Genomic DNA, 26,259 nt, shown 5'->3' on the forward strand with positions numbered 1-26,259 from the left:
AAAGTAACTCTCAAAACCTTTTTTTTTTCCTCATTTGCAAAACGTGTTTATTGTTTGCAACAATAATGGAATAAAAATCACTCCGTACCTCCACGCTTGTCTGGTTGAATAATAAATGCAGTGCTAATATTGGTTTCAAACAGCCAGTCCAGCCGGTGTGTTTTTCTGTGTTTAACAAGTAGGCAACAGCTTACATAACTAGCTTCAGCAGCTTTAAAGGAGAACAGAGCTAAAGGGAGCGCTAACTGCCTCCAGCAAGGAAGTTTGCTCCAGCCAGCAAGAGCCGCTACCTGTTGGGCAGGCGGATTCTTTTGATGGCGTAGTTGCAGTCGTCCACTTTATTACGGGCTTCAAAGACAACACCGAAGCCCCCTCTGCCAAGGCACTGCACGGGCTCGAAGTCTGTCAGGTACCTGAGGGGGGAATAAACGTTGGTTATTACTGAAAAGAAGAGTGGAGGCTAAAAGTGTCCAGTTAACAGGTAATTCCACAAAAAAATTCAAGCTGCGAAAGGCCTTTTGTTTGGATGGCAGATTGTTAGATTATCCTTAAGGTTAAAAAGTAGCCAGTACTCAAAATAACATAGGAAAAGAATCCAAATAAGTTTCATTTATAACACTTTAAAATTCTAGGCGAAGAAAATAAAAGGTTAAACATAGAAAACCTAGTTAAAAAAATCTGTATTTTAGGAGACCAGACTGTCAACCGACAAATAGAATGACTCTTTATGTATCAATGTGAATCAATAAATGAGCACAAAATGATGCTGGACAGCTGGCTCTCACATTTATCTGAGGACTTTTAGGAAGAGACAGAATAGTATCCCGCTATGCTTAAGTGTTAGCTTCAACCTAAATAAGTAGTTTAAGTTTTTCATTTCTCTTTTTTATAAAGCTGTCATCTAAAGTTCAAAGAAAGATATTGATTTCTCAAATCTTTAAAACCTCTTTCAGCAATTCAAATTACGGAGTCAATTTTGTTCCATTATTTTTTGCAGGCAAAACAACAGGTTTTGTAAATGAAAAATTTCAAAAATGCAATCAAGAAAAGAAAATTAAATTCTTAATAAAAAAAAACAAGTTTTGAGAGTTTGCTGCTTTCTTAGATTTTGTTTTTTCTTAATATGTTAGGTGTTATATTTACTTTTTCCTAAGTGGGATTATATATTTCCACATTTTACTTTTTTTTGACATTTAAAATTTTTACTTTTTTTCACTTTTTTTTTAGAGTGATTCATTTCACATTGCATTTCACAGATCAAATTCTCTTCATTTTTAAGGCACTCTTTGTTGTTGCTAAGGTTCATGCAGACCAATAGAAATTAGTCTTCATCCCTCCCCCAGTAGTGAAGGGAAAGGGCAATTGAAAAGAAAGCAATTTGTAAAACTAAACCTGAAAAAAGAGAATTTGATAAAAAAAAATCTAATTTTGAAATATGTAAAAACTGAAATAGAAGCTTGAAAAAAAGGATTACTCTCAAAATATTTTTCGAAAAAAACATTTTTTAAAGTTTAATTTCTGTATTGCATCTTTTTCAATTTTCCATTTACAAACATGTTCTTTGATTGCAACAATAATGAAACAAATTTTATTCCATACAAATTAACATTTAAGGCAGGACAGAATGAAATTTTGACTGCTTGCATCTTTTAGATTTACCTTGAACGCCTTCCTCCCTCTCTACACCAGAAAGCATGTGTGAATTATGCATTTGGTCCTGATCTCCTTCCCCCTGACTATCTGGACTTGTTTTTATTTCAGCTGCTCCAACAGTTGCTGCTTTTTATTTTGGGAAAGCCAAACTAATCTGTGATCCTCAGCTTGGAATGAAAGAAAGCAATGGAGTTCGAATCGTGTTGGTGTGGGTTATGAAAAACATTCAAGAATTTTTAAAGGGACGAGACTGACAGCCTACGAATGATGGCTGCCGTTTATATTCTGGATGTCCCAACGAAGAAGTTAAAAACTTCCAAAACCGCCCTGGCATGATGCGACGCAACACCATGACCCTGGCGGCAGATGGAGCAGGGCGGGGCGCCACTGGACCAAGGTCGTCCTGATTTGATGGCAAACAGCTGAGTTACCCAATCGCACATTACTACGACTCCTATCTCTGCCTTGTCCTATTCAAGGCAGGCTGGAAGACCAGTGGTCACCATGGTAACAAGGCTCAATCTGTAGCTACACCTAAACATGTGGGGCTTTCTAATACCAGGGTAATAACTTCTGGAGCAGCAGCAGGGGCTGAAAGAGAGATGACAAGCGGGGACACGCTGCCCCGTGGTTAGTTAGTGGAGTACCTGGACACGTATTCACTGAAGCGGTTCTCCATGGCAACCGCCTCTCTGGATTCAACAACTTCAAGGTCAAACTTGCTGTCAGTCTGGCACTGTGTCTCGGACTCTTTCCGTTGCTTTGGTAGAAACACCAAGGACAGGAAAAAACGCATTAGTTAGACCCAGCATCAGCCGTATTCCAGGGTGTGGCCCAGTGGGGCTGAGAACTCTTACCCTCACATAGGCCACGGGGGCAGGAGGGTGGAAGAACCTGCGGACCACGTAGGTGGTGGCAGCGATGCAGAAAACAATGGTGCCAAGGATTTCCTTCCACCAGGGCAGCAGCAGCACTGGGTCCTTCCTCCTCCTGTTGTCCGATCCCGCCTCGTTTCCCTTTATCAGACTAATGGCACTTTCTCGTTTCTCCCGGTAATTCTTGCTGTAGGGGAAGTAGTAACCGTTGTCTGTGACGAGAAGATGGGAGACGGCATTCAGAGCTGTATTAATTCATTTAGGTTCTGCTTGGTGAAGCCATAAAAATTGCCTCTCGTTTGATCAAATTTCCACCGAAAACGTTTGTGCTTTATTTGATTTTACAGTTAAATCCAATTCAGATCATTTATATATGACCAATTCACAACACATGCCATCTCAGGGCACTTTACAGGGACAATTTAATCAAAGAGACAATTTCATCAGGCAGTTGAGCATATTAGGAGATCATGACAGATTTCCCTCCATTGGTTTCTTTATAAATAGTTTATATTTTTTGAACCATTTATGCTGCAGTTACAGATTACAATCTTTTTGGGAAGCCTCTACCAACTTTATAATATGAACTACTTTGTGTTGGTGTCTCATCTGAAATTGGAGGATTGTGGTGGTAAGTAAAGGGGGCATGTAAAGCACTGCATGATTGTGTGATTGTCAGGAAACCATGAGGTGTTTACCGTATGGATACTGCAGAATGGACAAGGCTCCATTGCTGTATTCATCGTGGGAATACTTGTCATTACTCAGACATTTGTCAAATTCATCAGAGCCGACCAGAGCTGGAGTTCTGGATGGGGACTCTGCAAGGACAAGAAAAAGGAACTTCTTGGAAAAGTGGCATCTCTTTGGTCAGTCTCCTTATTGTCATCAAACCCAGTGTCCCTGGAGTTTATTTCTATCTGTAAGAACAAGAACACTTACGTATAAGAGGCTTCCATTTAACAGTGGGGACTGAAATTACATCTTTCTCTGATCCGATAGCTTTAGTCGGGAACTTTTCAGAGATCCTTACTGATGACTGGAGGTAAAACTGCCCCTGGAACATCCCTGGAAACACATTCATGAACAAAATTAATTGTTTTCCCCTTAAAGATTAACAAAAAAAGGATGAATAGAGGAACTTACCGAGGTAGACACTGGACTCAGCAGCACTCCGGTCCAAATCAGGATCCTCCTCTAGATCGTCTTCAGACTCTGATTGGCTGCTGTAGGCCGTGTCATCAAATAGGCTGATCGGTGTGACTTTACCCCCTCCCACCAGCCAGGCGGAGGCGATAGGTGTGCAGAACTGCGTGGACACAGTGAAACAGAATGAGCTGCAGTACAGAAAACCCTCATCTCTATGACAAATTGATGTTGGCCTGAAAATCTCACCTGATGCTCCCAGACCAGCTGTCCATTTGGCTCGGTGCTGAAGGCCATGACCTTCCAATCAGGAACAGACACTTTGATGACGAGGTCCAAATGTTGGTTTTGGTTCTGCTTGTTGTCCATTTGCTCCCTCTCCTTTGGTTCATCGATGATGACTCTCTGGCTTTCATTCCAGGTGTCCTCGTTGGCCACGTCTCCTTCAAGGAAGTTCATTCCAGACTGCTTCTCAGGGACCAGCTTCAGCTCAAAGCTGCCAACACTGAAGTTCCACCTGAAGTCACGACAACAACAACTTCTCAGTTCTAAATAAGTAATAAATTATTCATAATTAAAGGATTTATAACAAACCTGAGCCAGTTGAACACAAAACAGGAAGTGTTCTTATTTTGTTTTTATTTTATTATAGTGATTTTATTAGCACTAACTGGTTCTGGATTGTTATTACAGGAGCTTTTTTCTTGAGTTTTTTTTATCCATTTTACCAGTGAAATGGCCTTCAGGGGACAAGTGTTGTGAATTAACTATAGTTATAGGCAATACAATACAGTTGTCAGATTATTTTCTAATGATCTATGCTTATTGTAGCTTTGCCTACCAAATAAATTTAACAAAAAAATTAGTGTAGATTGTAGATGCTCTAAGAAAGAGAAAAAAGGGGTATGTATAAGATTTAGAATTTATATGGAAGTGGAACAAATAGGATCTTTCTGAAGTTGAAAAGATCAGAAATAGGTTGGTCTCAATGCCATGGAAGAATATGGTCTGAGAAGTTTATGGACAATAAAAAGATTTCCATTAGCATGCAGCGTACTGTAGCCTTACATTGAGAGTCCAAGTTAATTATCAAGTATTTAGGCCGCAAGTCTTAGTCCAGTCTGAATTGTTATTTTTGCAACTAATGTGATTTCAGTCGAAATCTTAAAGTTGAGCTGGCATGTTTGATTGAAGTTCAGACTCGTTCAGGGTCAGACTTTTCCACCCTGTGTAGGAACTCTGGTCAGTGTGTCCTGCACCTGACAATGATAACTTACTTCTCCATTCCTGATCGAGGCCTGATGGCTCGTACGGTTTTCTGAGTCCTCTGCAGTAGGAGGACGTCCTCTGCCTCAGTCTCCTCGTCCCCCCAATGACTGCAGCCCCCCGCAGAGCAAATGTACCGAATCTGAAGCAGAGACGAAAACCAAGCGAGGGTTAAAGTCTCCAAGTGAACAGTAAAGGGAACCAGGGGTTAAATCTTTCAAACTACCATCATGATATAACCACCTTTCCGCTGTAGGCCCCCAGACCATAGGTAGTGATGGACTTGCCCCCGACCAGGACAGTGTCCTCTCCGATGCGGTAGGACGACTCCAGCAGTGAATCAACACTGAAAGGCACGGCCTCCATACTCTCTCTGTTCGGGTTCCACTGGAACAAGGCACCGTCCAGTGAAGGTATAACCATCTTATTGCCAAATACCTATGGACCACAAATGAAAGCATTCAACAATTCTGAAACAGAGCTGTGTCTTCATATTGTTTTCTACTCATTTACTGCCAAGCTGATGAGCCATAAAAATTATGATGATTTTTTTACGACAAAATACTATGATTTTAAACAATGTTTTAATAAAATATTTCCTACATTTCTTTACTATTGATCAATTGAATCCAAACTAAAAAGATACAATCCCAAAACCGTTGAGCCTAAATGCTAGTAGTCTGTACGTTTATCTACTACTTCATAAATATCGTCTGAACAGCTATGTCAGTATTTACATTTTACTTAGAAAGAAATGTTTGTAGTAAAGACAGACTAAGCCTGTGTCTGAATGAAAGTGGATGAAAAAGTAGTGGAATCGAAATTTCCCACAATGCACCTCATCATATCCCTGAATGCTTTGTGCAGGGAGCTCTCCTTGCAAAGCATTATGGGATTTGCTATCACAGAGGCCCACTGTCGCCACAGGCTGTTGTTACTTGACAGTGGCGACTATTGAAGATGGCACAGGTGGAGCTACGGGACCAGTGGGGAGCGAAAAGTAGTGATCATCTGTCCAAACGGTCAGTTAACTGAGTTCACTATAAAGTCCACTATATAGTCCCTGCTCTATATAGTGATTGAGGGATTTACTGTAGGGGTTGGGGCGGACGTTCGGACACAAATCAAAGTTTTGGTAATAGGCTGGTTTTTCTTTGACGTTTAAATAAATGTTAGAGTTTAGTTTCAGATGAGCACGATCAGTTTGGTTGTTCTTGTCTGAAGCAGAGAGCAATAGCAGAGCCCCTCCCCAACCTGTTGCTGCATACTGCCCAGTTTCAAGATAAAAGAAAGCGCCTTAACTATTCCTTAACTACCTACAGAACAAATCAGTCGTTAGGATGCATCTCAGAGGAAGTCTAATGAGGCTCATTAGAGAAGCTCAGGAAGTGCCAGATCCTAGCAGCTTAGTGATGGAACTCAGAAATGGCTACGTTTCTCTTTTGTGTCTCCCAATTAAGGCAAAGAAAACGAACAAACAAAAAAGTTAAATCAGGGTTAACATCGGTCAAGTTTTAAAGAGTTGTTATCGACTTGGCAAAGGGGCTCAGAAGTAAGTTCAATGTTTGCTAAAGCTAACACTGGCTGACTTGGCAACCAGGTGGTAAACCAGTTGGAACAAGAGCAGGTAGTGTACCACCTACTGAACGGGAGGAATTAAGCTTGCAGCCATCTTGTTTTAGGTCATTAGTTCTTTTTTAGGTATGCAAACCTTTCCTTCCTGTATAACCTACAAATGGTGCTGCGAAGCAGAACTTCTGATCCTTTAGAACATTATGTATGTGCTGTGAATCTGAATTTTCCACTTCACTGCACTATAGCACACATTTTAAAAAGTACAAGTTGATATGGGTCTTCAACACTGTAACATTTTTTGAAACCAAATACAAATGATCAAAAAAAAACTTTTATCCACCATGCAAAAAAAGCTCTGATAATGAGACTGTAGAGCTTTAAATTCTGTGACATCATCTGCCAACAAGTTTCACTTGTTTTTAATGCATGTGTATACACTGGAACACTTGTCCAAACAGACACCATCCGGCACACATCCGCCCACACAGCCGTCTCACCGCCCCCAGCACGCTTGGACTCAATCCACAGACTTGGGACCATTACACAACTATGAGATTAGGTAATTACCTCAGATCTGGATCAAACCGTGTGACTGTGTGATGGGATCATTGTTTTGCTGGGGAGGATGAGATCATTGCAATACTTGACCCTAATCCTGATTTAAACTCTTCAGCTCAATTTTAGCAGGAGGAAGGGAAAGTGTGAAAACTGTAACATCACTTTCTCTGGGGTCTGAACTTATCCCAGATTTTTATAATCTACTAGGGTCAGAAATTTTTCAAAATTTTTAATCCTTTAAACATAGATGTATTTATTAGAGAGTAGAACATTGGCACATGGTAGGTGGTTTAGAGGGAGGAATGGTTAACAGTCTAAACAGATCCCTCAGTGCTGGTATGGCTGCCAGGCTGCAAAGAGGTTTCAGTAGAGAGAGGGAAACTCTCTCTGAGTCATGTCGCTTCTGATGCCCTAATCCATTCCTGTGATCTGCCCCAGTCTTCTGACACCAGTTAGCCTTCTCTCAGCCATGTAATCTCATGAAGGGTTATGCTCTCCTCTGTGGAGTTCTGTACTGTCTGTTCGATTGGATTGACCCACATAAAATCTGGATCAGCAAGTTACCAAGCTAATGCACTAAAAGTTTGCTCCAAACCGTTTCTACATACCTACGTACATATAATATATATAGATCTATATATAAATCAAATGCACATTATGAAATGGTGAAAAGGAATATGTGTATTATACCTTATACCTTACCTTAGACCCATTAAGGTTTAAGGTATTAGCCATATAAGGCATTAAAGATATCTTAATGACTCCATTTATGTGTTTGTATCCAAACATTTGTCTCATAGATTTATATATGATGTTTTTGAGGAAGTAAACTTCTAGAAACGGGACAAAAATGCCTGGATTCAAGGTTTTTAATATAAAGAAGAAAAAAACATTAAAAACGGATGAAAAGAATAAAAGATTCCCAACTCATCAGCATAAACACTTTCTCCTCTTTGTGTCTTTTATGGTCCTTTTAATCTTTAAAGAGCTCTAACTCACATTTAGTCCAGTACCTTTAAATCTTGCTGAATGTGTGTGAGCAAACTTGTATTTGGAGCTAAAGGAAGACATATTTATTCTGTTTTACAGCCAAAGTGAGGACTTTAAAGTAAAGTGAAGACTTTTTTTTCCTTGGTTATTAATCTGAGCCCTGACCTGCATGTTAATGGAAAGCTGGCTGCATAAACCAGAAGCACACATTGCCTGAGCTCAGGTGGGAAAAAGAGAGAGGATTTATTTATTTTTTTGGGATTGGATATTTTGTCTGCTTGATAAAATATGTAGAATTTATTTTTGTAGATTTCCAAAGATACAAAGATAATATTGTTTCTATATAACAATGTTTGTATTTTAACAATAAACATTTTACTATTATAACTATTAATGTGATGCCAAATATTAAACACGGAAAAACAGAACTTATACACCAGTAGCTTCCAATTACTGCCTTATTTAATAAATCAGAATATTATTGAAAAAAATTACAGAGAGTGCCTGCTTGGCTGTTCTCTCAGCGGCCTGGTAGCCTTTTTATTTCAACCCAGTAATTATATTTGTACAGCTCCCAAATGCATGTAAATAAACAACCATAGAATAATAAAAGTAGTTGTGTGTCTTCTAAGTAAGGTATCCCATTTTAAACAGAAAATCCTCTTTGCCAGTTCTGCACAAGTATAAAGTGAAACATTTTTGGTGGAAAAAAAGTCCACGAGCATTTAAAGGCACCATGTACACAGGAATCTGAGAGCTCTCTGAAAACATGAAATGTCTAAAAAAAAAAAAAAAACATTTTGAACCCGTAACCTGATTTTAAATGTAAGTGTTGTTTTGTCTTTGTGTTTCATGCGCTTTGTGTACATTAATTCAATGGTTTGTATGCATAAGAACGTTTGGATTCCTAAATATCAGATTAATTAAGAATTTCATTATATTTTTGTTTGTTTTTAACACACATTTACAAGAACCTGAAGTTATGCATAACAGACACAGATACTTTAAATGAGCACAGAATGTTATTTACAAATGACAAGAGTTACAAATCTGGCATTACAGACACAGATCTATTTTGAAACAAAATTATCTCCATTTTATTTATTTATTTAACCTTTATTTAACCAGGAAATCCCTTGAGATTGAAATCTCTTTTTCGAGGGAGACCTGGCCAAGACATTTTAACACATATTTATTCCACTTAAACCACCACTTAGTAACTTTTGATCATTCAAAAAATATTCTCATAACTTTTGTGATTATACTTAGACTTACAACTAGTTAAATGACACCTCTGTCATGAGGGCGTCTGCATCACTATCACTGACACTAAGCAACACTGTAGTAGTAACCCTGCCACACAAAACATCATGGAAAATGTTGTCTTCCTTCAGGAAAAACAATACAGATTTTGTCCACTGGGGGAGCCAAAATCAACCAAACTGAACGTTCTATAGTACTCCTTTAAAGTGAATCACATTATGTAGATTTAATGCAAACATCTGATATATTAAAGCTTTTTCTTCTGTTGGATATGATGACTTTCTACTTCAATATAATTCAGTTATTATGAAAATATTACTTAAGAGCAATAAAACAAACTTTATAACACTTAAAACTCTACTTTTGACCACTAGGGGCACTAGAGGAGTAAATTCCAGGTTTAGTGCCCCTGGAGCCCTTTGGAAACATTGCAGATTCAAAAGCAGCTTGAGAAGTCATGGATTTCTTTGTAAAGTCAAGGAAACATCCTCTGCTCTAAATGAAATCCTAAATCAGAGCTGAATAACAGCGTTTAGATTAGTTGGCTCTTGTGTTTAAACTCAGACAGCCTTAAAGAGACACTCAGAGTCACAATTGACTATTTTACTAACTAATCCGGTAGAGTGGGGCCTGCTTTTCAGTGTTTATTCTCGTTTCTCTCCTAGACATAGCTATGAACTCAGATTTTACTGTGCTCTCTTCCATCCCTCTGTCATGAAAGCTTAACTGTTTCTTTCCTAGACATAACTATGGAGCTACTTTACCCTAGCTTTACTAACATAGAAAGTATTTATAGATCAGTGTATCTATGTTCCTTTTCTATGTCTGCTTCTCTCTCCTTGAACCCCAGTCAGCCTCGGCAGAAGGCTGCTCACAATGAGCCTGGCACTGCTGGAGGTTCCTTTCTTTTAAAGTTTTTCCCTCCATTGTCACTGCATGCATGATCGAGGTGTGAGGGATTGCTGCAGAGTCAATGAGTCGATAAAGTCTGCTGGTTTTCCTAGATAGAAAACTTTTAACCAGTCTGACCGTATGATGTGATTGATTTTTCTCAAAGTGCCTTGAGATTGCATGTGTTGTAAATTGGCGCTATATAAATGAACTGAATTGAATTGTTCCGACCCTCTCAGGCTCCATAGACAAGTTTTTAAGGACAGCCTGCATAGAGCATCGATACACACCCAGAGCCAAATATTGACTTAAAAAAATCATTTACTATAGCTCACATTCAGATAAAACTGGGATCAAAAGTTACCCGGTGTTATTAAACTGACAAAGGAGCCTAAAACCAAAACCTATTTTAGTGAACATGACAGTTAATCCTTTGCAAAGTCTTTAAAATCCGAACCATTGGAAGCTGCCATAAAAACTCTGATGGGTGGATCTCTAATCTTAATTATCAGGAGATTATTTTGGAGTTTTGTATTTAATATTTTGTTTATGGAAACCATTTATTAAGGAGGCATTCATCCAAAACAGCTTGATAATCATTTCATGTTACAAGTCATGTAATCATGTTTCACCCTCAGGAGAGAAGAGAGTTGGGGGGGCTGTTAGACAGATGCTGCGCTGTACGGCTGTTTGTGTGCGTTACTGCAGACGCTCCAGCGATCTTGTCAAACAGTTTTACCTTAACTGTGCTGCAGAGGCGAAGAATGGGTAGAAAAAGGGCTGTGTTTTAAATCGAAAAAACAAAACTACTAAAAATACTGCCGAGCTGGCTGTTTCCTTTTTCTCAGTCTGCTGGGAGAATTATTGCTTTTCCCATTAGGACCAGGGAGCCAATCAAGCATTAGTCCCAGTGTAACCATCAGTCAGGCTCAAGTCTTTCACACTGCATGACAGCAGATGTATATAAAGTGTTCGCTGTCTATTATGTGATGACATCATCTCTATTTGAAAGCATTACCTCACCTCCTCTAATCCCCCCCCACCAAAACACACACTAAGTCCATCCTCTAAGCCCCGCCCCACCAGTATGAGTCACCAGTGATCAGCTCATTCAGATCAAACACACGCAGATGCCCTTCAACCCCCTCTGACGCCCCGGAGCATCTCCTGTTTTTGCTCCTTTTTCTGCAGACAATGCGGTTTGTGCCCCTGTTGTCCCATGTTTTACTGCAAGAAGAAAAAAAAAAGTGACACACTCTGCAGGATGGAGCAGGTGACTGGCTGCTTCCGCCCTGGCATGTTGAGGCTAGCCAATAGCATGACAGCGGACCCCCTCCAGCCTCCGATCACTGAGCAGACTGGTGTCTGAGGGACCCGGCAAGCACCAATCAAACTGTTGCTAAGCTCTCAGTGAGAAAGGGGGGCTGAAGGATGCAGAGGAGGAAAAGGCTGGAGGCGAAACTGCACCCCCCACAAAAATAAAGGGAGTAAAGCACATGCAGCAGACAGTCATCCCAGGTTATAGAAGCTGCAATGTGTAGGGAAGGATTTAAGCTTATATAAAGCACAGCTCCACAGACACAAACACACACACATTACACACACTGTGAGGATCGTAAGAAGTGACACCACAGCAGGTTAACGGGTTCAGAGCTCAGATGGAGCATTAGTTAGTGACTATAGATGAAACTTCACTCTGAGCAGAGTTAATTTAAATCTCCTCCTTTATTAAACCCATTTACTTCATTTCATCCTCTAGACCTGAAAGCTCCTACATGGACCAAATCATGAACCTTATATGACTAGTTAAAACTATGATTCTTAATTGGATTTATGTCTGGCCTTTGACTAGGCCATTTCAACTAGTGGATACAGTTTCAACTAAAACATTCCACATCATCTTTGTAAGTGAAGGTCAGATCTTTAGATTGCACTAGTTTAGTTTCATCCACCTTTCTGAAATCTCTCCAGTTTCCTAATCCCAGCTGAAGGCAGGAACCTGCACAGCATGGTGCCATCACCAACTACTGCAGTGGGGACATTGGAATAGTTCAAGGTAATTATTTTCTTTTGTATTTGTACAGATAAATAGATAGCCGATATTTAAAATTATTTTTTATAGAATTAGTTTTAAAACTTAGATCTATAACCTTAAAAAGAAAGGTGCAAACTGTTTTTATCTTTCAGGTCAATGCATACAGTTCAGAGTCAAAATCCTTAAAAGACCCATTTGGTTTACAATGTCTGTTAGACCTTATCTAGTCCAGCTGTGTTTTATGTAAATCATTTCACACTTTTTCCAAACTCTACTTTTCTGTAGACCTAAACATAATAAAAAAAGTATGGAGTGCATTTTGTTTCAGTATTGTTGGAAGCGAAGAATGAGTTTTATAAATGAAAACAATAAATAAAAAATCCTAAAAAATGTCATATTTAAAAAAAAGAGGTTTGGAGAGTATCTCAGATGTTTTTCATATGTTTTCCCTTAATTTTTATTTTTTGTATCATATTTTACAAATCCATATTTTCACATCTTATTTTTTACATTTCTATTTTTTAGATAGAATTTTATAACTTGCATTCTTCACAGCACTCTCTCGATGCGCACATTGACCAATAAAAATGTTGCTGCTCTCGTCCGCGCAGACCAATAGAAATTAATCTTAGCTTCTCACTTGGGAAGCCCGCCCCCCCAAGTGAGAAGAATGTAATCCATAAAAATAATGCAATTTGTAAAAACTCTATATGAAAAAATGAAAACAGAAAATAATAATTTGAAGAAAAAAAAGAAAAATGAACAAATTTAAATCTGCAAAGTAACTCTCAAGATTTTTTTTTTGATTAGGAATGTTGTCAAAGTTTTACAAAGCCTGTCCAATATTTTCTTTTCTACATTTAAATGATAAAGATGAAAAAAAAAATAATATGTTGCAAATGCAAATTGAGTAAAGGACAATAAAGGAAGAATAGTGCTCACAAGGAATAAGGGAAGGATACAAGGAAAGAAAAAAACATAAAGAAGGAACAACAACTGTAAAATGACAGTAAAGACAACAGAATACCTTGTTCTGTACTTTAATTATTTTCTTTAATTGTCCAAATTTAGTGAATACTTGGATCAAATTTCTTCTTTTCAAACTACTTTTACAAAAAAACAAAAACCAACATGAGAAGTTAGGCCTTTTAGGGGAAAATCCATCCATCAAATGTGCAGAACTTGGTCAATAATCTGAGGCTGGTTTGTATTGCTGTACAAATAAGACAGGCGTGTTCCTCAGATCCAAGCACTCCCCACCAGCAGACCAGCATTAAACTGATCTAAGAAACCACCCGACCCTTGTTAATATTAGAAGCTCTTCCCCCGGAGGCAAAATGCTCAGACAGAGCGAGTCCACATCAAAGCCGACCGAGAGCATGTCTCTAGCATGTATCTCTGCATGCAGCGCTCTTGTCTCGCTGCGAGGCTCACTTGGCTTTCTCCATGTCAGTGTGGGTGTTTTAAGCTTCTGTATACATGTAAAAGCGAGGGTCTTGTTGTGCTTGTACGCATAAATCGCTACAGTCAACAAAACCGGCTCATCCTCCAGGCGAATCAACTCTTTTCAGATTCATGTGGGGGTGAAAAGCGAGGCTGGTGCGCATTCACCGGGAATATGTGCATGTTGGCTAGATGTCAGCAACAGAATCCGTCTATTCAAAGTGCACAGAGTTCAAATATTGGTCTGAAGGTCTACAGACAGTAAACATGAAGAAAGCAGAAACAAATTACTGTTTTTGGAGAGAATACAGGTAAAAGGCTGGTTCAACTTCCTCATAATGGGTTAAAAACAAGACATTTTAATGCTTTTTGAGAAAGTTGTTTTATTTCACGTTTGGCAGCAAAGAGTGTAAACATCTTCATTTCTGAAATATCTCACCACTCTAACTCTACTCTTTAATACGTTTTATTGGCATTGGAATCAATCCATCCATTTTCCGTCACTCTTAACCCTGCTGGGGTTGCGAGGGGTGCTGGTGCCCATCTTCAGCTGACAATGGGTGAGAGGCGGGGCACAACCTGAACAAGTCACCAGTCCATCACAGGGCAACAGAGACACGCAAAGACACAAAACCACACACTCACACCTAAGAAGAATTTAGAGAAGCATGTGTTTGGACTGAGGGAGAAAGCCGGAGTACCCGGAGAAAACCCACACATGCAGAGGGAGAACATGCAAACTCCAGGCAGAAAGTCCCTGATCCGGGAATCGAACCCTGAACCTTCTTGCTGCAGTGCTACCAGCTGCTCCACTGTGAATTATAGAATTCAAAGGAATTGTGAATTATATACCAAAATAATATGGAGCTAGTAACAGTTCTATCATTACTGGAAACTTTCGGAGACTCACAGGAGGAATCGTTCTACCTCTCCCTAATGAGCAGCGGGTTCTGATGTGCTGCCGCCCCTCAGCTGATCCAGACTCCTTTCCTCAGCTTCCAGATTGAAGGTATATCACAGCAGCACAGCCTGATATCCTTATCACATCACTGGCATTATAAATAAATCACTGCACTTAAAACTTAAGCACTGTCTACTTGATGTGTATTCTGTTTCAGGTGATTTCATACAAAGAAGTTGAAAGTTTAAAATAATCGTTTGCTGAATTTCATTTGTTTTAAATCATCAATATCAATATTGACCAAAATAATTCTGAAATGACATAGCTGAAGTGATTTGAATACTTCTAGATGGCAGTGTATCAAAAACTAAATATTTAACATTTTTAAAGCAGAATGATTGTATCTGTATCAACATAAATGATGGGAATCCACATTTTATGCTGCCTTTTGGGTTAAATGAGTAATATTCAATTTGATTCTACCTCAGGTTTGCTGAGGCTGGAGGACACCAAGCATCCTGAGCCAACATCCAGGTCCCACTGCTTCCTGCCCTGGTTGTGAGGATCCAGCGCAGAGATCCGCCCATCCAGGGTACTGATGATCACAAGGGACCTAAAGACAGGATACGCACACGTCAATAGACCATAAAAATCAGGTTCTCAGTCCCATCGTCATCGAGTGGACTCATCATAGACAGATGTGTTCTTCACTGTTTATTTCATTCTTATTTAAGAAAAATAGATTCTGTGAGAAACCAAGAGGAGCAATGCAGCAGCGCTGCAGATGTTGCCTTTGCCTCCTGAGTCCTACTTCTGTTTGCAAATCAGAGTGACCTTCATCAGAAGCTTCAACAACACCTGTGCCAAGACAACCCCTGCTGTGTCAGGTGGTCTGGACGGCATATTGATTAAAGAGGATTATTAAATCATGACATGCAGTCACCTCACCGCAGCCGTGTGAGATGACGACCACAGATGTGTCTGGAGAAAATAAACAAGCCTGCTTGGTTATGTGAAGAGAAGAGCTGAAAACACTGAGCTCTATGAAGAAAACAGAAGACAGTACCCCCTCTATTTACATCGAATTAGGCTTCTTATTGATTGAATGAGTGTTTTTTTTTTACCCACAGTATTTTTTTTATGGTTTATCTACCTTTTTTTCCTGGTTAGAATGAACGTAAAACAGATAAAATAAAATAAATAAAATCAACCTTCTTATAAACGTTCCTGGTGACGGGACCTGTTGCAGGGCAGCTTTGTTCCTGGTATTAAAAAAATTTAAGCCTAAAATGATTTAAACCAGAGAATAAACTGGGATTTATTAAACATAAAACTGGGATCCCGAGCCTAAGAGCAGCTTCATGAAGAAGGGCTGGCTGGTCACTTTTTATAATTTTCTTTAGAGATAGCCGATATTGTCTCGTTCCTGTTGTTTTTGTATTGGTTTCAGCTGATCCATGCACACATTTGCATATTCATTAGTGCATTCAGCAGCCTTGGCTTGAGATTAGGTGAAGCTCATGCTTTTGATTGCTTGTTAATGAGTTTTTTTTGTTTGTTTAAATCAAGATTAGCGTAATTTTGTAACTAGTAACACACTTAGGGTGTGCAGACCTCTACCAAGCAGCAAAATTTTCCTCTTATTATGACTTACACCTATAGCAAATATGAATTGTTCCTAGGGATGAGGTGCCCCATAGGTAACAATTTCCTTGAAATCCTGTCATAAGTTTATAAATAAGGCACAGCATATGTCTGCAGCCTCTGGTGTTTGTTCTGCTCTCACCTTCTTCAGTCACTCACTTTTCTTGTATTGCCGTCAGCATAACACTTCTGGATTTTTTAAAATCTGATGCTGCAGCTGTCAATATTCACTACTGACAAGATCTGGTTTAGGGGGGGAACTGCTTGTCCCGCCAAATAATATTAAAGAATCCTTTTTAAAAGTTCCAAATATTATTGGATTGTTCTTTGGACTGAGGTGCTTCTTTGGTAAAAATATAATTAAAATCTGTTCAGAACTTTCAAGTTATCCTGTACATAGATAGACAGACACACAAACTCCACTAAAAACAAAACATCCTTAACAGAGGTAATAATAGTCTAATTTTTATCCTGTAAATGGAGGAAGAGAAAGCAAATCTTTACAAATCAGCCCCCAAACATCTGGCAGCACATATCAGGGATCAGTTAGACTGCATGGTATCAACCTTCAAAGGATTAGTTGTAATAATAGGCTTTATTTAAGAAATTGTTTTATGTAAAAACAATAAAATAAAAGCAATAAAAATGTACTGTACACTGTTGAGTTTTAACAAATTTAAATAAAATATTGTCACACAGATGTCATCTTATTGCTTATAATGCAATGCATTCTGGGTAACTAACCTATGCTAGGTCCTGTAGTCCTAGCTCTGTCGAGCCAAAACATTAATGAGTAAAGTTAAACCTTTCGAACCAGAGGATCTTGAAATTGAGGAAAATGTAGAAATCACCAGAGAAGGAAGAGGGGAGAGTTGATCAAAGAAGTTGGTTTGTGCTGCTATTGGTAGCGATGCTAACCTAGATGTTGAGTTATGCTACTACGAGCTCCAGGCTGTTTATGGTTAACATATGTGTAAAAAAGTTTTCTCAGATATATTAGAATAATGTATTGCAAAGACTGAAAGATGCTTCACTGTCCCTTTTAACAATTGTTCATTATCTTCCGATTTGATTTAGATTTTATGTAAGATTCAGTTAATGGTATTAGCTCTAGCTAATATAGTAAACAGTAGATCATAACGGCTCATAAAAATGGGAAAGCGATGCAGTGTGTCACTGCATCCATCAAAAACAATATGATTAAAAACAGCTCTGTTAAAGGAATAGTACACCCAAAACATGATTAGCCTTCCTTTTCTACTCACCCCCATGCTGAACAACACTCTGGAGTACTTGTTTGATATCTCAAATGCATCTGGAGATCTGGGAGGCTTCTTGCTGTCTGCTGACATTCAAATAATGGAGGTCTATGGTGCCAGAGGCAGAAAGGTCCATAAAAGTCCACAAAAAACGTGTCAATATTCCTCCATACTGCTCGTCCAATGTATTCCGAGTGTCCTGAGCGGGTAGCATCCATAATTTACTCGAAACAAAGTCATTTAGAATGTTTTTAGAGCATAAACAATAGTGTATAGGTTTTTCTAAAAGCGCGCGCCTGCGCGGTCACGACGCTACGGAAACCGCGGCAGACTAAACCAGATGAAAGTGCGCATTCAGCGTCTGCTCTGCCGATAATGCAAGTGTAGAAGAAGAAATGTGCTGTTTACCTGTGCAAAGAAAGAAACAACGAAAGAAAAATGTCTGAGGACTTCAGTGTTGAGGAAGAGCATGAGTTCTTTGCCGAGCTGAATGCGCACTTTCGTCTGGTTTGGTCTGCCGTGGTTTCCGTAGACTCGTGAACACGCTTTTAGGAAATCCTATACACTACTGTTTATGCTCTAAAAACATTCTAAATGACTTCGTTTCGAGTAAATTCTGGATGCTACCCACTCAGGACACTTGGAATACATTGGACGAGCAGTATGGAGGAATATTGAGACGTTTTTTGTGGACTTTTATGGACATTTCTGCCTCGGGCACCATAGAACTCCATTATTTGAATGTCAGCAGACAGCAAGAAGCCTCCCAGATCTCCAGATGCATTTGAGATATCAAAAAAGTACTCCAGAGTGTTGTTCAGCATAGGGGTGAGTAGAAAATGAAGGCTAATCATGTTTTGGGTGTACTATTCCTTTAATGTTAGCCCCATTCTACCTTCTGAAAACAGATCCATGCCGAGTTTGGACCGAGTTTGGATCAATTAACCCTTCCGAGCTTGGTTCTGTTTACCCATCATGCTAGCACGGTTTCTGCCTCCTAGTGACGAGCTATGGTACTACTGCTCTACTGTTGGTAAACAAGCAAACCAACATGGCAGCGCCTGTAACATTCAGGAAGTTTGCATAGAGGCATGTGAAGAAGGCAGTCCTTGGTGAATTTACTTGACAGAGTCGGGTTTTGGGAAGTGGATACGACAAACAATCAGGGCTTACAGACGCAGGAAACAACAACGGAAGATGAGGTTGATCACACTGCTAAGCAGAATCAACACTGGACATCGTGTCGCATGGTAGGGAACCTTACATTTTTATGAATGTCTGAAATTTCATGACTACGGAGGCTGACTTTAGGAGATGACGCTGTCTGTTTGTGCACTCTTTGTTATCTGAGAACCGAGCCAGAACTGAACAGAGAAAACAGAACAAATTTTAAGTAGTTATACGTTTTTTTATGTATCACAAAAAGTATAACTTTTTTTTAAATTAATAGGAAAATTAAAGAAAATTTAGGCCGACATGTTCAGCTAATCCTGGATCCCTTTAAAGAGTCTGCATTGGTTGATCTCTACTATTTTAACGCTGATCTTCAATGTGGAGAAATGCACTACCTCAATAGAAAGTATCTTTAAGGATATAACCGCAGCCTCCTGTACGGATGCTAACCTCTGCTGCTTTTTGTTAGAAAGCACCAAACTCCTCTCAACACTCAATGAATCCATTTTTCATTCAGAGGCAGAGAGCCGGTCGACAGCGAGAAGCTACAGCTGAGAATTGGGGGGAAATAGGACACAGGAGGGGGGAAGTATTTACTTTGCATGATATATGGGCTGAGAATTTCCAACAGCACGAGATCACCTCACCCTGGAGGAAAGATTTTAAGAAGTAATGAGGAGATGGATTTTTCCTTTTTTTTCCCCTCCTCCAATTAATTCCTCCGCTCTACCTAATAGTTAAACAGATGAAGAGGTTTAGCACTAAGTGCAAATTCTACTAATGGCCTCCATTGCTGTTTATGTGCTCACACAGCAATATCTGCTAACAGCGCTCCTTTCCCTCTAGTAACAGGATGACTTGGATGAATTGAGACATCTAACCCCACCCTTCGCCAAACTGTTAGGGTTTCCGCCGCATTGCTTGTCAGTCATGTTCAGAGCTCTGCCTGCAGCCCCATCCTGACTATTGATTTGTATCTGTCTAAGAGGTGAAGGTGTCAACATGGCATTTCAGCTTTATTTAACCAGGGAGGAGAGTGCAGGCGGAGGTTCACCTACTCAAGAGTCTGCTTTAAAGTCACCATGGATAATTAAACCCCTAAAGGAGAGTTCTAGTTTATGGGGCAAAAGTTCTGTTAAAAGTTCATAAGCAGTTAATATCTGATCAATAGTACATGAATCTCTTGAAGTCTCCATTTAGCATAAATCCTGGTTAGTCAGTTTTAAAGGCTGACACTAATGGCTAGTATAACAAGCGCTAAAATTAAACTTCTTTAACTTAAATCTAAAAAAAACACCTTGAACTCAATAAAAGGAAGCATAACACTTTTGACAAGTTCGCAAGCGGTTAGTTTATTTACACAGAAACCAATATTTTCAATACATGGTGAAAGAAAAGGATCTAGGAGGTGATGTCATTGATATCTATCCCAAACAAATATTTAGATAATGGAAAATGTACCATACAGTGTCTCTGTTCAGAAGTTAAATTGAAGACTACAGGTATTAAAGCAATTTAAGGAACAATAATAAAAAAGAAATATATAGCCTTATCTCTCCAAAAAGTTTTCTCTTAACTTTCTTTTCTTTTTTTTCCTAAAGACTATGAAACAAAAATGTCCCAGAGGTTCAGTAATGGTAGTTAATGCACTCAAAACTAATGGTAGTTTTGATGCATTCAATTAATGTTGGAGAGTTAATTTAGCTTGGAATGACTAAGACAGATTTATTTGTCATTTTGTTTACACAAGTGAAAAACGAAAAGAAATTTCGTTTGGAACAGCTCTCTGGACAATTTCATCTTTTTAAAAGTGCAACCTTGAAAAATATAAAAAAAAAATATATAAAAACAGTTATATAAACATATGACTGTAAAATATATAAAGAATATAGCCGCAGTAAAAAAAAAATTATAATCAAACATGCATTAAATTTTTATCCAGGTCACATTTAAAAAGAGTAAACATCTTGTTTGACTCCAGCCCTCTAGATGGCAGTAACAAGCGTAATATAGGTCTGTTTACACAGGCGTAAAGGAGAGAGATTTGCAGCTAGTGTGTGGATCAATGCGTAGATAAGTGCATTGATTAGTACGTACGAGCTACAAGTCCGCTTTCCTTCATGCAGCAGGAAAATATTTTAAAAATTAACTTTAGACAAGAGGGTATTTAAGGCCATGAAAACAATCAAACGCTGGAGCCGCAGAGGAAGGCTTTCTCTGCCGTTCTAAGAAAGCGGACTGGATGCAGTTTCAGGTGTTACTATTTCTATAAACGTTCAGGAATTTTACCATTAGATCAATTTACAGTAAAACTTTTAATTACATAGGCATATTTGGTAACTGAACTTTATGTTCAATAAAGACTTAAGTTCAACTCAGCGAGCTGCTCTCTTCATCTAACATATTTAGATCAATAAACAAAACTTTTAAAGTTGTTTCTTTTTAATTAGACCTTATCTACTAACATTTTTTGCCAAAGGGTTTTTGCAAAGGAAATTTATTTTATTGTAAAACAACAAAAATCAGAAATGTTTGATTTTGTTTTAATGAATGTTTTATTTTTTAGGACTTATCATTTTGAAAGCAGAGCTGATTGTGAAAAATTGGCCAGCTCCAACCTCCTTGATCGGTGCATCTCTGATTGACCATTTGTACCCTTTCAGCAGAAGACTTTAATTCCCATTAACGTATTTCTAAAAAAGGCTAAATCACTTTAAGAAACATTACTTCTTACACAAACTTCTAAGAGGATTTGTGAACCAACAACTCGTTAGAGCTCAGCGGGAGCTACAAGTGAGCATACAGATGCAAATGGTGTTACTAAACAATAAGACATTGTGAGATTTTTAACGCCTTCTCTGACTGAGATTATCTCTTGGAGTCTGCTGTAGGCATCATCAGCCTCACCGCCAGCACTGAAGTGTGGAGCGCTAAGAAAAACATTGTTTTCCTCGCAGCCGCCAATAAAAACACAGCGTTTGAGCCTGCTCTCACTCTCTCAATTGGCTGCGGGACCCTGCCAAAAATATTAGGCTGATTGGCTGTTGCTAAGCAGTCTGCTCTCTGAGAGGGTGGAAGCTTTGGCGGCCTTCGCTCGGCCGACCCCCCCACCCTGGCAAGTTGCTCTCTGAATGTTAAAGTGATCTAAAAGTCACAGAGAGCACTGAGTTCATCTTCAAAGATAAAAAGATTTCATTCTGCGGGTGCGATCAAAGGCTTTGTGACCTCTTTTTATTCCAGATAAAGGATGAAGGGCAGTGGTGGTGGTGGTGGTGGGGGGGATCACTTATTTCAACAACTTAGGTATTATGATCTGAACAGAGAGAAGTGAAGATAAAAAAAAAGTTAAACAAAACAAAGAGCCTTCCTGCATCATTTGGAGCTGGAGGCAATTTTATTTACCACATTTGGGCCCCGAGACGCTGCAGCTCTGCTCGGCTCCAAAGGGATGACATGCAGCCTGTGGGGCTGCTGCTGCTGCCGACCGAGACAGATGCACAGACGCTCAAGAGGCATCTGAATGGAAAACAGAGACAGAGGGAGGCTGCCAAAAGACTGCAGGCTGTTAGCGTCCTCGTCTGTAATGCTGTCAAAACGTCATAATGGTGCAGAGCAAAGCTCTCCTTCAAATCACAAAGCCCACGGTGGAGCAGGGAGACAATTAGCCTCGCTCTCACCAGACTCTGCTCCTCAGAGACGCTAAGCCTCAGTCTGCACACGCCGGCAAAACTCAGCTAATGGTAAACACTCTCTCCATTGACAGAAACGAGCAGGATGTTTACAGAGCCAGTCTCCAAGGAGCACCAGCTCCTGAGCCAGACCAATCCTGAAAGCCTGCTTCTCCTCAGCAGCCAATGGAAATGCGGTTTTCCTCCTCAGCCAGCCAATGGACGAGCGGCTCTGCGGCTTGTGAGCCAACGGCGGGGCAGGGCTGCCTGTAACCATGCAACAGCAAGCAGCCTGCGCGCGTGTTGGAGCGTCGGGCTGTACTGCCGCTGAGGGGCTGGATGAAAATACGAGAGCGTGGGGAACACGTGGAGAGGAAGTTATGGATGTGGATCAGAGCTGGCCGCACCCAGCATCGGCGACACAGCCAGCTGCTGCAGCAGTGGACAGGTTTAATTGAGCAGCTGGAATCAGGGTAAACAGAACGGCTCAAAGAATGTAATGACAGCTAAGTTTATTCAGGAAGCTAAAACTTTGCATTCATCGATTACTGCATATATTTTACAAAATACTTTTTCCATTCCTGCTACTTAACTCGGAGTTGCTTCCATCCTAGTTTAGTTTTTCTCCAATAGGAGAGAAGAAAAAGTTTAGTGGCAAATTTTACCTTGCTTGCCAGAACTGCCTAGAAATAGGTGTGGGAGGGGCAGCACAGATTTACTCTTTACTTCACTGAGCCCAACAAAAATTAGCAGCACTGAGGTCAAACTTTTAACCTATTTATGCCATTTTAAACCAGAGGTTCCCAAAATGTTCAGCCTGACAGAAATGACACTAATAAAGAAGATTAAGCAATTATATTCATTCTTTTTAAATAAATTTTTAAAATAAGGTTCTGGGGTCCCCAGAGTTAAAGTTTCATTGTGGCTTCAAAATGAGATGCTTCACTAATAATCTCAAATGATTTGTTTTCCATTTACTCTGGCTTTAAATGATGGATCTGTTTCTGCCTTTCGTCCTCATTGTGTCCTCCACCAGCAGAATAACTGATAGCAACCTGCTTCCTTATCTCAAGCAGCAGCAGTGCAGCACAGAGCAAAGGGTGTGGTTGAAATAAAAAACTTGCTGCACTTTTTACTTGGAAAAAACATCGTAAAAAAAAAATCCCCCCCCACCACCTTGCACACACCGTCCTCTCTCCTCCTGCAGCACGTGGTAAAATCCAAACTCTGTGGCGCCACGCTCCCGCCCGCTGATTGGCCAGGAGACGGCTCAGAGTGGAGGATGTGATTGGTTGTTGCTAAGCAGTGATGAGACGGTGAGAGTGAAAACAAGACAGCGTGGTCCTACTAACCATCAGCCCGCTGTGTTTTTATCCTCTCCCTCTCTCAGAGAATCACACCTTTTTGCCGCTGCCCCACCCATACTGCAGTGCTGAGATGTACCAAAATAACCACTGACCTAATAAAAGTCCCTCCGACTGATAATGCTCCTTAAGACCAGCGTTGCTTTATAAGCATGCTGACTGTCATCTACAGCTTCATGGTTAAAAACAGGCGGCTAAACGCCATCAGATGGGTCATAGAAGAAATGAGTTCAGTGGGTTCTATTACAACTCCTTAAAGGAGAGATCGATTATTGCGACCTGTTATTTTAAGGACAGAGTCTATTAATAAAACACACAACCTTCTTTAGATTCAGAAAGCAGAGGAGCGGAAAAAATTAAAATAAAAGTCTCAGCTTCATCCTTTACCTTACTGTAAGCAGACCCATGTGGCCACTGACCCGTCTTTCTGTTGCAATTGGCTGACAAGTAGCCTGGCTCGGCTGATTGGCTGTTGCTAAGCAGTGGGACTGTTGGAAGCCGGCTCCCGGGCGAAGCGGCCCAGAAGAGCCATAGCTGCTAAAGAGCCCTGGGGGGGCCAAGACATGGATGTCACTGTCGGGGGTTACAGGAGGAGGGGGTGGGGGTGGACCGTCCTCTCTGGTCTCACCTGCTGGTGCTCCCTAAGGTTCTCCAGAGCTCAGTGGAGCAACCAAACACCCCCCCCCCCGCCCCCCCCCCCCCCCCCCCCCCGCCCCGACGAGTCGAAGCCTCAACCCTGAGCGACTGGCACACAAACACAGGTTCAAAACACACACAGGTGTGAAAGGCAAAGATGGAGGAGAACGGTGGGCTGACAGCTGACAGGCGGCACCAGAGCGCCGCGCGTCACCATCTGAGGGCCGGATCAAAGCAGACAACTAGAATATTTATAGATTACAGGATACATTGTTGTATCAGTCTGTGTTTGTCTGTATTGGGGGGGGGGGGGGGGGGGGGGGGGGGGGGGGTGCGTTAAAACAACTGCAAATATCAAACTTGAGAAAAAAAAGAAAAGACGTTGACACCTGAACGACATAGCGTGTTTATGAGAACGCCTTTGAAGTGATGTGGTAAACAAAACAAAGACGTTCAGACGGACGGGGATGTGATTTCCTCATCAGAGAGAAAGACGTACAGCAAACCTAAACCAATGTAACGCTTAAAGCGAGCTGTAATTGACTAAGAAACATCTCAGGATTGGATAACTGGCCCCGGAGAGAAGGCGGCTGACCGAGTTCCTACTGAGTAAACGGTTTAGCAGGAACTGCACTGCAAAAACCGCTCCAACAATAACTAGATCTTTCTCTTAATAAATGGATTTGCCCTTAATTTGAGCAGGTAAACAAGATGATCTTCTAATGGAATGAGTGTTATTCCCCTAAAGATTAAATAATTAGATATTATTCCCTTAATTTATGATAATGGAGTATTTTTTTTTTGTTAATCTCTTCTATTAGATTTTTTGCAGTGCATCATAACAGCTCGGCCTCCTATAAGTAGGGCTGGAGGATTCGGCCAGAACTTATTTCACAAGAAATTTCTTAATTTCAGTCAAAACAATGTGATTTCAGTATCGATATAAACAAAATAAAAGCCTCAGAAAGACTGCCAATAATCATCTGCAACAAATAATCTACAAACTCCAAAAAATATTATAGGAATGTTTACTTTAATATTTGTTTCAAAAGACAAAACTAAATAAGAGCCAGAAGGCCGATCGGTGACAGAATCTATGATCAAAGACTCTAAAAGATTTCTAAATATTGGACATGTGACATAACTGATATTAAATAAAATTATATTACTATACATACTGATGCTGAATTATCCTCCATGTCTACCTCTAGGTTACTGTTTTCATTCTAAATCTCAGAAATCCACATTTCTTTTTAGAGTTCTCCCAAGTTTGAACTGCAAAAAATCAGTTAATTTTTCCTGAAATTTGTGTATTTTCTTTCATTTCAAAGAAAAATGACTAATCATCTTATTTTAAGGAAAACAAACTACATAATCCACCAGCGATCATCTTATTTAACAGCTCAAATTAAGAGCAAACATCCTTTTTTTAAAGTACCGTTATATTGTTTGTAGACCAGTTCTTGCAGTTTGGGAAAATACAGCTTTCTGAGCACCAATTTGTCTAAAACTAAAGTTTATCTATAGATTAATTATTACTAATGCTTTGGTTCATTATGAAGATTAAGAGGTAAGAAAGATAGGACAATGTGTCCGGTAACAAAACTTCAAATGTCAAGCTAAATATGACGATAGAAACCAAACCAAAACGGGATCGCTGCGGTATGACATTAATGTTTCACATGTTGTTTTCTGACTTAAAAAAAAAAAAGCTTATTGCCACAATATGATTTTTAAAACCTTGCAATCGGAAAATGAAACATGAAAGGTAAAAACAAGCTATCCTATTGTTTGGAGACACTGTGATATAATGAAACTGCCCTGAAAAAACAGGTTGAGCTCTCCTGACACTGAGAAAAAGAAACCGCTGCAAGACACAAGAAAACAAGCTTGAGATATTGACACCACTGCAACATTAG

The 26,259-nt window shown here is 39.8% G+C and overlaps 1 protein-coding gene across 1 annotated transcript in view; it reads right to left on the bottom strand.

The window, feature by feature from the left end:
* eif2ak3 (eukaryotic translation initiation factor 2-alpha kinase 3) overlaps positions 1-26,259 on the bottom strand; it is a 47,010-nt gene that overhangs the window by 11,492 nt on the left and 9,259 nt on the right. The window contains exons 2-11 of the mRNA XM_038304652.1: positions 15,080-15,209; positions 5,184-5,378; positions 4,952-5,082; positions 3,924-4,191; positions 3,675-3,837; positions 3,471-3,596; positions 3,227-3,349; positions 2,511-2,740; positions 2,301-2,413; positions 291-413 (exon numbers count right to left, since the gene is read on the bottom strand). Coding sequence (XP_038160580.1) covers positions 291-413; positions 2,301-2,413; positions 2,511-2,740; positions 3,227-3,349; positions 3,471-3,596; positions 3,675-3,837; positions 3,924-4,191; positions 4,952-5,082; positions 5,184-5,378; positions 15,080-15,209 — 1,602 coding nt within the window. The remainder of the gene's footprint in view (positions 1-290; positions 414-2,300; positions 2,414-2,510; positions 2,741-3,226; positions 3,350-3,470; positions 3,597-3,674; positions 3,838-3,923; positions 4,192-4,951; positions 5,083-5,183; positions 5,379-15,079; positions 15,210-26,259) is intronic.

The sequence above is a fragment of the Cyprinodon tularosa genome, unplaced genomic scaffold (genome assembly GCF_016077235.1).
Source record: "Cyprinodon tularosa strain WSP-4 unplaced genomic scaffold, ASM1607723v1 ctg54, whole genome shotgun sequence".
In the NCBI taxonomy this organism is placed as follows: Eukaryota; Metazoa; Chordata; class Actinopteri; order Cyprinodontiformes; family Cyprinodontidae; genus Cyprinodon; species Cyprinodon tularosa.